Genomic DNA, 12,233 nt, shown 5'->3' on the forward strand with positions numbered 1-12,233 from the left:
TTTTATGTTCAGCTTCCTGGCGCCCGAACCAGACCTACCCAATTCTTGACAGCCCTTCCTCTTCAGCCCGAACTCCCTAAGAATTATAAACTGGAAGAACCCTATCTCCGATCTCAAGAGCTAGTTGGAAACCAAAAGTTTCCTTCAGCCCCTCTCCTGGAGGAGAAAAGTTTGAATGATTACGGGTTGGGTCCCCGGGTAGGTGATCCGGTAGACCGGATTATTGATGAGTATGATGACTCGGCCCCGGTCTCTGGTATGCTTTACCGTTATCATGTACTTGCTTTTCTTACATGCTGTTTCTAATATTCCAACTTTCTCCCTTGATGTTTTGTACAGCCGAACCAGCCCCGAAGAAGAAAAAATCCCGACTAATGAAGCAGGCTTTCGCTCAAAAACGGGCAGCCGAGAAGGCAGCTGCCCAAGAGAAAGAAGGGGCCCGAGCTACGGATGCGGCTAGGAAAGCCAGAGTCCTTCAATTGGCGAAGGAACACAGGGCCCAGCAAGGTCAGGGTCAGGAGATTGCTACTGCTTCTACCATCCCCGTAGCCTCCGCTCCTTCACCCTTTGTTGATCCCTTTCTGGTCCCACCTGTGGAGACCGGGGTGGCGAATGATCAGGCCCTTTTTACTGCGGGTCCTTCCTCTCCATTGACGCGGAAGAGGAAGGCTATAGAGGAGCCAAAAATGATCATTCTCATTGATCCGGAAGAGGTGGCTCCCATTTCCCCCTCCTTCCAGCCCTTGGCCCCATTTTACCAGGCCGCGCCGGGCTCAAGCCCTCCAGGTGCCAAGGAAAGTATATTCCAGGCCGGCGCCTCTGGTCGAGGAGTGAGGTTACTAAAAGACCTCCTGACTCCTGCGGAGCAAAACCATCTCTACCACCGGGGCCCCAATGCTAAATATTTTGAAGGCACCAACCGTATTCTATCCGTAAGTTTTCTATGGTATTCCGCTTTTCCTTTCTGACACATATGCTTTCAGGGACTGCATATGCTGATGGAAAGCTACGAAGATGCAACCCGATTTGGTCGGATCGAAACAGATCGGGCACATATGGAGGCTGAGAGGTCCCGTGCTGCTGCGGAGAAAAATAAAATATTGGAGCAAGAGCTGTTGATGATGAGGCAGACTCATGATCAAGTGGTGTCCAGCCTCCAGTCTGCTCTAGGGATGGCTGAACAAGCTCTTCACTCTGTCAAGTGAATCTTGAACGTGCTAAGACCGATCTGGGGCAAACCCGAGATGCTCTGATCTTGGCGGAGAGCCAAGCTACAGAAGCTCAAACTAAGGCGGCTCTTGTGAAGGACAAGGCTGAGAAGGTTGTGTCCGCGCTGGATAGCCGCCTGAAATCAGAAGAAGAGCTGAAGGCCTCTTTCCTTTCATCTGCCGAATTCCAAGAAGCGATAGTGGACAAGTCATACTCTTTTTTCCAGACCGGCTTTTACAAGTGCCGAGATCAATTTGAAGAGGTCGGCCTGTGGCCTTCTGATAAAAGGGATTTCCCAGATTTGGACAAGGCCATTGAATCTCTTCCTAGTGCCAAAGGAGCTGAAGATGCAGAGACGGCCCCGGCTAAAGGAGCTCTGACAACGGAAGACGGGAGCCCTTTTGATAACCCCGCAGTTTGAAATATTTTTTGTAATTAGGCCGTAAGAGCCCCACCTCTTGTAATCCTTTATTATTAATGTTATTCACAACTTCTTCATTGTGTGATGTATTGAATATTTGAATCCTTTCCCACCATAACAAAACAAAGCTTGTCTTTCTTTGGGTTCCACTGGGTGCCAGGACCTGGAACCTCCCAGGCTTATATATTCCTTGGGCTAAAAATGGGTGCCGGGGCCTGGAACCTCTCGGGCTTATATAATGCCAAGGGCTTATATATGCCTTGGGCTTAAGATGGGTGCCGGGGCCTGGAACGTCCCGGGCTTATATAATTCCAAGGGCTTATATATGCCTTAGGCTTAGGATGGGTGCCGGGGCCTGGAACTTCCCGGGCTTATATAATGTCAAGGGCTTATATATGCCTTGGGCTTAAGATGGGTGCCGGGGCCTGGAACCTCCCGGGCTTATATAATGGCAAGGGCTTATATATGTCTTGGGCTTAAGATGGGTGCCGGGGCCTGGAACCTCCCGGGCTTATATAATACCAAGGGCTTATATATGCCTTGGGCTTAAGATGGGTGCCGGGGCCTGGAACCTCCCAGGCTTATATAATGCCAAGGGCTTATATATGCCTTGGGCTTAAGATGGGTGCCGGGGCCTGGAACCTTCCGGGCTTATATAATGCCAAGGGCTTATATATGCCTTGGGATTAAGATGGGTGCCGGGGCCTGGAACCTGCCGGGCTTATATAATGCCAAGGGCTTATATATGCCTTGGGCTTAAGATGGGTGTCGGGGTCTGGAACCTCCCGGGCTTAGATAATGCCAAGGTATTATTTATGCCTTGGACTTTAAGATGGGTGCCGGGGTCTGGAACCTCCCGGGCTTATATAATGCCAAGGGCTTATATACGCCTTGGGCTTAAGATGGGTGCCGGGGCCTGGAAACTCTCGGGCTTATATAATGCCAAGGGCTTATATATGACTTGGGCTTAAGATGGGTGACGGGGCCTGGAACCTCCCGGGCTTATATAATGCCAAGGCCTTATATATGCTTTGGGCTTAAGATGGATGCCGGGGCCTGGAACCTCCCGGATTTAGATAATAGAAAACCTTCTTTAATGAATAAACTTCTTCATTAATAAACATCAAATACAAAACACTACATAAAATATTTCTTCAAATATAAAGCATTCCATGGTCGTTTGAGGGGGCGTCCCTGACTATCCTGTAGGTACCAAGTATTAGCACCGACCTTTCTGATAAGCTTGTATGGCCCCTCCCATCGGGCATCTAGCTTCCCCACTTCCCCCACTGGATTAACTCTCTTCAATACCAACTCTCCTTCCTGTAATTCTCGAGGTTTGACTTTTCGATTATAGGCTCTCATCACCTGAGCTCTATAGGCTTCCATTCTGCGAGCTGCTTTCTCCCTTCGCTCTTCAATGAGATCCAATTCTTGTGCCCGGGCTCCTTCTTCCGTATCCTTATATGCCCTAATCCGAGCTGAAGGTTGTCCAATCTCTACTGGCAGAATAGCCTCCGAACCATATACCAGGCTAAAAGGTGATTCCTGTGTAGCCGTATGAGGAGTGGTTCGATAGGCCCACAACACACTTGGGATCTCCTCAACCCAGTCTTTCCCCATTCTATGCAACCGAGCCTGTAAAGATCGAACAATAGTACGGTTGGTCACTTCTGTTTGACCATTACTTTGAGGATAGGCGACCGAGGTGAAGGCCTGCTTAATGCTCATCTCGGCACACCAATCTGCCAATTTCTGCCCCTAAAACTGCCTACCATTATCCGAAACCAACTTTCTTGGGATCCCAAACCGGCACACTATGTTCTTCCACAAAAACTTCATCACTTCGGCTTCTGTTATTTTTGCCAAAGGCTCTGCCTCCACCCACTTGAAAAAATAGTCAACGGCTACCAGCAAGAACTTCTTCTGTGCCCGGGCTTGTGAAAAAGGTCCTACTATGTCCAGACCCCATTGGTCAAAGGGGCACGATGCCCATACGGGATTCAAGCTACTTGCCGGGCTATGCTGTATATTGTCGAACCTCTGAAATCCTTCACAAGACCGGGCAATTTTAGATGCATCAACCTGCAAAGTGGGCCACCAGTATCCGGACAACAATACCCTTCAGACCAGACTCATAGACCCTCCATGGTTTCCACAACATCCCTCGTGCACTTCCCACAAGACATATTCTGTTTCCCCTTCCCCCAAGCATTTGAGCAAAGGGCCCTGATAGGAACGCCTATAAAGCCTTCCTCCTAAAATAGCAAATCTGGCTACCTGTCTTCGTATGAACCGGGCTTGTCCTCTGTCTTCCGGGAGATCCCCATGGGTAAGGTACTTGACCATCGGGGCCATCCATGTATCTTCTCGGAGGACCGGCTCCCGGGCTTCTATGGCAGCCACCATTTCCCTCTGTACCAGGGATTCTTTACCATCATTTTCCCCAGTGACCGCTCTTTTAGCCAAGGCGTCTACTTCCCTATTTTCTTCCTGGGGTATCTGCTCTATACTCCAAGTAGTGAAATTGGCCCCGAGTTCTTCAATTATCTTACAATATTTTATCAATTTCTCCTCTCAGGTATAGAAGGTCTTCTTTACTTGCTGAACAACCAACTGTGAGTCAGAATATATTATAATATAACTTACCCCGACTTCCCGAGCCCGTTGCATCCCAACTATCACATCCTCATATTCAACTTCGTTGTTGGAGGCCTGGAAATCCAGCTTTATGGCTATCTCGATTTTCTCCTGGGTAGGTGAGATCAGGATGACCCCTACACCACTGCCTCCAACACCACTGCCTCCATCTACAAAAACCCTCCATACTTCCTCTTGGCCAAAAGTGGCCACCTCTGTCAAAAAATCGGATAAAGCCTCGGCTTTGATGGCTTTACGCGGCTGGTATTCAATGTCATATTCTCCCAACTCCACCGACCATTTTACGAGCCTCCCCGAGGCATCCGGATGATTCAGGATTCGCCCTAGGAGGCTATTAGTAAGAACATTTACCGGGTGAGACAAGAAATAAGGTCTCAATTTCCGGGCTATTATTACCAGAGCCAGGGCCATCTTCTCAATCTCCGTATATCTAACTTCCACCCCCTTCAAATCATGACTGACGTAGTACACAGGCCTCTGATCTCCCTTTTCCTCTTTTATTAAAACAGTGCTGACCGCCTTCTCAGTAGTAGACAGATATATCCACAATCTTTCCCCTGGCTCTGGCTTAACCAAGATAGGCAAGCTAGTCAGATGCTCCTTCAACTCCTGAAAGGCCTGCTCGCACTGCTCAGTCCAGCCAAACCTCTGGACTTTACGCAATACTTGGAAAAAATGATAGCTGCGGTGAGCTGACCGAGCTATAAACCGAGCCAGGGCTGTAATCCGGCCGGTCAATCGCTGTACCTCCTTGATAGATGTTGGCGAAGGCATTTCCCGCAACAGCTTCACTTTTTCTGGGTTGACTTCTATCCCACGTTCAGTTACCATGAACCCCAGAAACTTGCCACTTTTCACCTCAAACATACACTTGGCCGGATTCAACTTGATCCCATACCGTCGAACTGTGGCAAAAGTTTCCTCCAGGTCGGGTATAAAACAATCCCGGGTCCTGGACTTCACCAATATATCATCCACATATACATCCACATTTCGACCCACCTGTTCCCGGAACACTCTGTCCATCATCTGCTGATACGTAGCCCCTGCATTTTTTAGACCAAATGTCATAACCACATAACAGAAAATACCTCTCGAGGTGATAAAACTGACTTTGTCTTGATCTTCCAGGGCTAAAGGAATTTGATGGTAGCCCTGGTATGCATCCATGAAGCTCAGCAATTCACACCCGGATGTGGAATCCACCAATTGGTCAATCCGGGGTAAAGGATAACAATCCTTGGGACAGGCTTTATTTAAATCCCGGAAATCCACACACATCCGCCACTTCCCAGTAGCTTTTGGTACCAGCACTACGTTGGACAACCAAGTAGGAAATTGTACTTCTTTGATGTGTCCGGCCCGCAGTAGCTCTTGAGCCTGCTCCGCTATCACTTTATCCTTCTCAGCCCTGAAATGCCTCTTCTTTTGTAATACAGGCCGGGCTCCAGAGATGATGTTGAGTTTGTGCTCTGCAACATGAGATGAAACTCCCATCAAATCGCCCTGAACCCAGGCGAACACATCCTTATTCTGAATGAGGCAACCTTTCAATGTTTCAGCCAACCTTGCTTCTAAGTCCCGGGCTATTTTAACAGACTTTCCTGTTTGCCCGAGCTCCAGCTCCACCTCTTCATACTCATTTTTAGACTCCTCCACAGAACAGACTTCTCTCCCCCCCTGGGCTCCTTCCTTCCCACTCTGTCTTGCCCTCTTGTAATCTACCTTCACTGTCTCGGCATAGCATTTTCGGGAAGAAGGTTGATCTCCTCGGACTTCTTCGACCTTATCTCTCACTGGGAATTTGATCTTTTGATGGTAAGCTGAGGCCACGGCTTTGAAAGAATTCATAGCCGGCCTCCCTAAGATGACATTATAAGAAGAGGGTGCTTCTACTAATGTGAATCTTGTCATGACCGTCCTCTTCTCATTTCCTGACCCTAAGGTTATGGGCAGCAACATTTCCCCTTGGGGTTGAACGGTGTGCCCTGCAAAACCATATAAGGCAATTTTTACCGGGCTCAACTCATACCCATGCAGATCCATCTGCTCGAATGCTTCTTGAAAAAGGACGTTTACTGAGCTTCCCGAGTCGACAAACACCCTTCGAACATCATAATTGGCGATCCGAGCTTGTATAAGCAAGGCGTCATTATGTGGTAAGTTTACTCCTTCTAGGTCTTGGGATCCGAATGTGATGATTGGCCCTGAACCCTGTCGTCCTTCCTCCACCCCTAAACTTTCCCTCCGACTTCAGGCCTTCCTATCCCGGTTCGAATCTCCGTCAGTAGATCCTCCTGATATCATGTTAATGACACCTTCGGCTGGCCCATCTCCTGATGTCTTGTCCTTTTTTGCATGATCCATTTCTTGTTTCCCTTTTTCCCGAGAGATGGTGACATCCCGGGGAGAAACCAGTGTCTGTGACCCCCGAAGCCAAGGCACACTTCGGGGTTTTTTCGGAACCGGCTTACCATCTCTAACATAAGGTAGCTGATGTCTCTGCTGCAGAGTTCGGCATTCACTGGTGCCATGAGTGCACTCCTGATGAAGCGCACAGTACTTCCAGAACTTCTCCCTAGAAACAGGGGTCTGGGTCGCAACTCCTTCTTCGCACACGTGAACAGCCCTATCTCGGGTCCCTCGGTGCGGAGCATACCGGGATAACCGCCCCATGGGATCATGGCCTTCTCTACTTCTTCCTTGTTCCCGGCCTCCCTCCCGCCGGGTTACCTCCTTCTTCTGCCTCTGAGCTTCCTCCATGTTAATGTATTTTTCAGCCCGAGCCAGCAAATCTTTGAAAGTTCGGGGTGCTTTCTTCACTAGTGATTTGAAAAATTCCCCTTCCCGAAGACCTTGAGTGAAGGCCATGATCTTGGTCTCCTGGGCACAGGTCGGGACCTCCAAAGCGATCTTGTTGAACCTTTTGATATAGGTTCGTAGAGACTCCTCTCCTGATTGTTTTGCTTCAAATAGGCTATAGGCAGTTTTCCTATACCTCTTGCTACTGCCGAAGTGCTGCAAAAACACTTGCTTGAATTCTGCAAAGGATCAAACACTTTGGGACTCCAACTTCTCAAATCATCTTTGGGCAGAATCCACCAAAGTGGTTAAGAAGACTTTGCACTTGATCTTATCCCCATAGCAATGTTACATAGCTACATTCTCAAACCGAGCCAGGTGCTCCTCTGGGTCCGTGCTCCCATCATACTCCCGGATTTTTGCCGACTTGTAATTTAATGGCAAGGGTTCCTCTATCACCTCCTGCGAAAAAGGGCAACCCGGAATCTTGATAGGCCAAGCCATTTTGGAACCCCCTTCTTCCAACTTCTGTACTTTTCTCCTAAGTTCATGCAACTCATCCGCCATGGAAGGCTGTATTGAGTGCATCCAAGAGCTTTCTTCTTCTTCTCCTTCTCTAACTTGGGCATTATGGTTTGGATTACCCCGGTTCCTTTCTTTCTCCACTCTTATGTCCTTTGATTATGGTTGCTTTGCAGCTATCAACGATTTTCGTATCATCTCCTGAACATATGATTCGAACTGCTCCATGGGAATGGTAATGTTCCGGCCTTGCTGGTGGTCTCCAGGTGATGTTTGCTCATGAGAAGCCATATATACGTCTATAGAACAAGCTTCCTACAGATGGCGCCAATGATGATGGTTTATCAAACCGAGGCCCGGGTTGTCAGGATAATGAAGTGGGCCTGACGTGATGACCGGGCTAGTAGGTGTAAAATATGGTTTGTCCCTCCTGGATCGGGATGATCTGCACACAAGGGAAAAGATGAAAGCACGTTAGTGGGGCGCCGGAAGGTTTTCCGGCGGGGCCACTCCGATGCTTAAGTCAGACTTAGAAATAGAGTGGGCTTTTAGGAAAAATAAGTATAGTGCTTTGGGATTTTAGATGAACATACCTCTACAAATGCCTGAGGCCAGGTATTTATAGGCCTTGGAGTGAGAGAGTCACTCCGCATTTCCAGGGTAGTGGCCACGATCTGGATCGTGGGTGCAGGAGTTACCCACGTTTACCTGTGACACACGATGGAGCCGGAAGGCTCGGGATTATGGCAGTCGTGGGGATCATGCCCTTGAGACATGGGCTTTGTCTAAGTCATGCAGATCTGGTCTTTCGGGATCCTGAAGCTCCTAGCCTGCTTTAATACAACCTTAACACCCCTGGCCTTTCCTGGCCCTGCCACCCCTGGCTTATCAGGGTATCACTACTCCTCCCAAAAATAGTCGGGCTAGAGTCTTACTCGCTGTCCTGACTAACAACCCTGCTACCATTGCTTTAATACAGCCCTGACACCCCTGACTTCCCGGGATATCACTTCGTTTTCCTCTTTTCCATTTACTTGAGAGTGTGAAAATTTTCATATTTGGTTGGAATTATGGTAATTGTATATTTTTCTACAATAATAAAAATTACTATTTTTTCCGTCAAAATATAAAAATTACTATTTTCCATCAAAAAAAGTGAGAGATATTTAATTGTTACTACTATGAAAATTAATCATAAATATATCCAATCTTGTGGTAATCTCTCAAATGAATTGCCGATAATTGTTATAACAAGTAATTGAAAGATAGAATAATTTTTTTTATAGTTCCACTTAGATATAGGTACAATTTTCTGAATAATATCATTTAAATTAAATTAATTATTGTTCTTAGCCACTTTTGAGTCCCGCGTCCAAATCACATTCACACTTCCTACGGACCCTAGGTTATCCTTCATTGTGCGAAAAAACGAGACAAACGAAGGACTGGAGGCTAATCACATCTTTATACATGCTACCAAACTCAGCCTATGAGTCATATCAAAGACGGCTACAATTAAAGTAGTTTGGAAAATATTGATGGCTTTGTAAAAGACAATTGTTGACTTCTTGTACAAAATTTATTGGCCTGCCGCATCTACTATTTCGATTGATCTACCATTTTTATAATATTTTTTTATAAAAAAAACCCAAATTAACTTCTACCATTTTTATAATTTTTTTAAAAAAAAACCCAAATTAACTTCAAATTCTACAGTGTTTTCTTTAAATCAATAATCATAACGTCCTAACGATAGAGCATTGTTTTAAGAATATATCTATAAATATTTATTTTTGTACATAAGAGATATATATATATATACATATTATTGTGAATCTTATGTGTGAAGATAAATATTAATCTATTAAAGATACTAGCAACTGTGGTACATGCGATGCGTTTACACAAAATATAAAAGATGACCAATTTTTTTAATAAATAAATATAATTATATAATGTTGAATTATTTATAATTGTGACGGAACAAATTCAAGCATTCTTTCACTAAAAAAAACAAAAGCCACAACAAATTAAGGGTATATTTGAAATATTAAAAAAAGTCTTACCAAAGGTAGTTATTATTAGTCTCTCTTCCTTCTCTTCCTTTATTAGTATAGATTAATAGTATAAATATAGAGTTGTTTAGTTGGTTTAGATTCTATGGGATTTGAAGTAAATCTTCACGATCCATTGTTGAATAGTTTGATCCAGGACCTGGACAAACGGTACTCAACTAATAACCAAGGCACAAAACAAAACACACATTCAATCAAGAAAACAAAAATACGAAAATATGGGAATCATGTAGCGCGTCTTAACACAATGAAGCTTTCGTAGAGCTTAGCTTTGCCCTTCGTTTTTCCTATATCTAATGATCTCGACGCCAAGGTAGTCAATAGGACCAATCACAGCAACATGTGGCTTTCCCACCTGTACGCGAACGGCGGATATCTGGGGGAACTTGCCCAAGGTTGTGGAAGCTATCAGCTCAGCTACGGATTCAAGAAGATTGTGAGGTGTACCCTCGACGATTTCTTTAACTATGCTGCACGAACATGGCCAAATCATCAAAGAATCATCTTAACACGGGCAATATCAAAGATGGCGCTAATAACTTGGATCGTGGGGTCCAGTTAGGTAGTGTTTGAGAGAGCATTTCTCAGCTTTTTCTTCACAAGTCAAGACACTTTCTTAGTTTGCAACCTTTCTGTGCGCCGATTTATGGCCATGGTAATTGTTATGTGCCATTGCCATTACTCACAAGACCAGACAACTGACACGTACGAAGAGGTGGAGCATAAATTAGTTGGTAATAGTGGAAGATTTGGTTAACAAGATACATCTTTAATTAATTGTTTGTTCTATCCCACGACGGCTTATCTTTACCTTAGTAGGTAGTTCCTACTCCATTTTTAGCATTAGTTTGTTATTATTCTGTTTATTGTAAGACCATTATAAATAGTATGAAGATGAACAGAGAACATGTAAACAGGACATTGAATTCTGTGTCAAAATAATAGTCTGGCCTTGTGACCAAAGTTTGAAATGGGGAAGTCTGCTAACTATAAAGAGACAACATGTAAACAAGATATTGAATTATGTGTCAAAACTATGTTGTGACGAGTGACTCCAGTTAAAACTTTTAGCTAAATCAACTGATCTAATTTTTAGATAAGACAACCTTTGCAGTTGTAGAGCTGCTAAAGAACTCAAAGATTCAATGTCCAATTTTAGGTGACCAGACTTCCCCATTTCAAACGCATGCATGTCTAAACTGCGGAGATCACGACTCACCGATATATTGCAGTATAACTGATGGTATCTGATAGGTCATCCGAATTACCGGCAGCTTGAAGATCCATCCAGGCATCTACTTCTATCAAGAATTTCTGACCCAACACCCGTTCTTCGGGCTTTACCCCGTGGTACCCATGGAACTTCAAACCCCTCAATACAAGCTTGTCACCCCTTGGAATTTCTGCATAAGATGCGGCCACAACAAGTAAAACAGAAGGCTGGAATTAGAATACACTACTATTCCAACAACATTTTGGTGACAAATCAAGTACCATATAGCACGACTAAATCTAGTATAAAAAAAAAAGTGCATAGAATAGGCTACACTCTGGAATTCGAATCAAAAACAACTTTTTAGCTCAAACTATAAATAATTTTTGAAGCTCATTGGCAGATTCTCTGATCACGTGTCTTATGCCTGAGCTGATAAATTCATGGATTCTCCAGATAACAGTAACACTAAGAAGACACAATTCAACAAATCAAACAAATTTCATCAACAAAATTCAACACGGGGAGATTAGGACACGTGTTGGAAGTTAGGGTTTTCGGGGGGTAATTCTATAATTTAGATTTTAGAATCAGCTCTCCCAAAACCAGATTCAACACAGGAAAAATCCTATGAACAAATTATGAGCAAACTGCCATTGCGCTTGTGCGTATCTATGCGAAAAGATTAACCAGATTCCAACAACATACATGGAGATTACATTGCACAGAGAAGAGAAGTAGAGTTTGCGGAGTGACGTACTCACCATGGCTGGATGACGTCATGAGGAGGGAATTTCGCCTCGGTCAGATGACGCAGTGCTTCTGAAGCCTTCACGGAGCCGTATTTGGTTTTATTAATGGGTCTTACCCAAAGTCAAGATTGGGTTAACGGGATGTTATTAAAATCCAACGGGCCAATTTTTTGTTTTTATTTTTAAAAAATTTTAGGGAACAACTAGCCATTTTTTTTTTTTTTTTTATGTTGATTGAGTAGTTTATTATGATTGAATGTCGAGTGATTCGATTACTCAAATTTTATTATTTATTTTTTTATTAGCAAACAACAGCCAAATCATTTTTAGTCAAAGAATGAGTTTGCTATAATTAGATTTCGAACCCGACATTTAATTTTAAACTCGAGACTTCGATGTTAGATAGAAGCAGATGTTTCGATTTTGACACTAATATTCGTGAAACGGATCGAAGGGATCAATATTTTAAAGTAAAAAGTAATATTTTTGAATGAGTTAATCGAATAAGAGATATTTCGAACAAAATTAATTCACGAGACTATCACATAGAATTTTTTTTTGTATGATCAAATACAATA

The 12,233-nt window shown here is 44.3% G+C and overlaps 2 protein-coding genes across 2 annotated transcripts; both read right to left on the bottom strand.

Annotated features, from left to right (window-relative positions):
• Positions 1-5,424: 5,424 nt before the first annotated feature.
• LOC140878136 (uncharacterized) lies at positions 5,425-6,337 on the bottom strand. The gene is made up of 2 exons (XM_073281747.1): positions 5,571-6,337; positions 5,425-5,446 (listed from the first exon to the last, which is right to left on the bottom strand). Exons 1-2 carry the CDS (start codon positions 6,335-6,337, stop codon positions 5,425-5,427), a joined length of 789 nt encoding a protein of 262 aa, XP_073137848.1.
• A 3,527-nt stretch (positions 6,338-9,864) lies between these two features.
• Positions 9,865-11,751, bottom strand: LOC140884504 (dihydroneopterin aldolase 1-like). Its single transcript, XM_073291277.1, has 3 exons — positions 11,668-11,751; positions 10,910-11,093; positions 9,865-10,160 (listed from the first exon to the last, which is right to left on the bottom strand). The coding sequence occupies exons 1-3, from the start codon at positions 11,684-11,686 to the stop codon at positions 9,956-9,958; spliced, it is 408 nt and encodes a 135-aa protein (XP_073147378.1). The 5' UTR covers positions 11,687-11,751; the 3' UTR covers positions 9,865-9,955.
• Between the last annotated feature and the right edge of the window lie 482 nt (positions 11,752-12,233).

This window comes from Henckelia pumila, chromosome 2 (genome assembly GCF_033568475.1).
Source record: "Henckelia pumila isolate YLH828 chromosome 2, ASM3356847v2, whole genome shotgun sequence".
Taxonomy (NCBI): Eukaryota; Viridiplantae; Streptophyta; class Magnoliopsida; order Lamiales; family Gesneriaceae; genus Henckelia; species Henckelia pumila.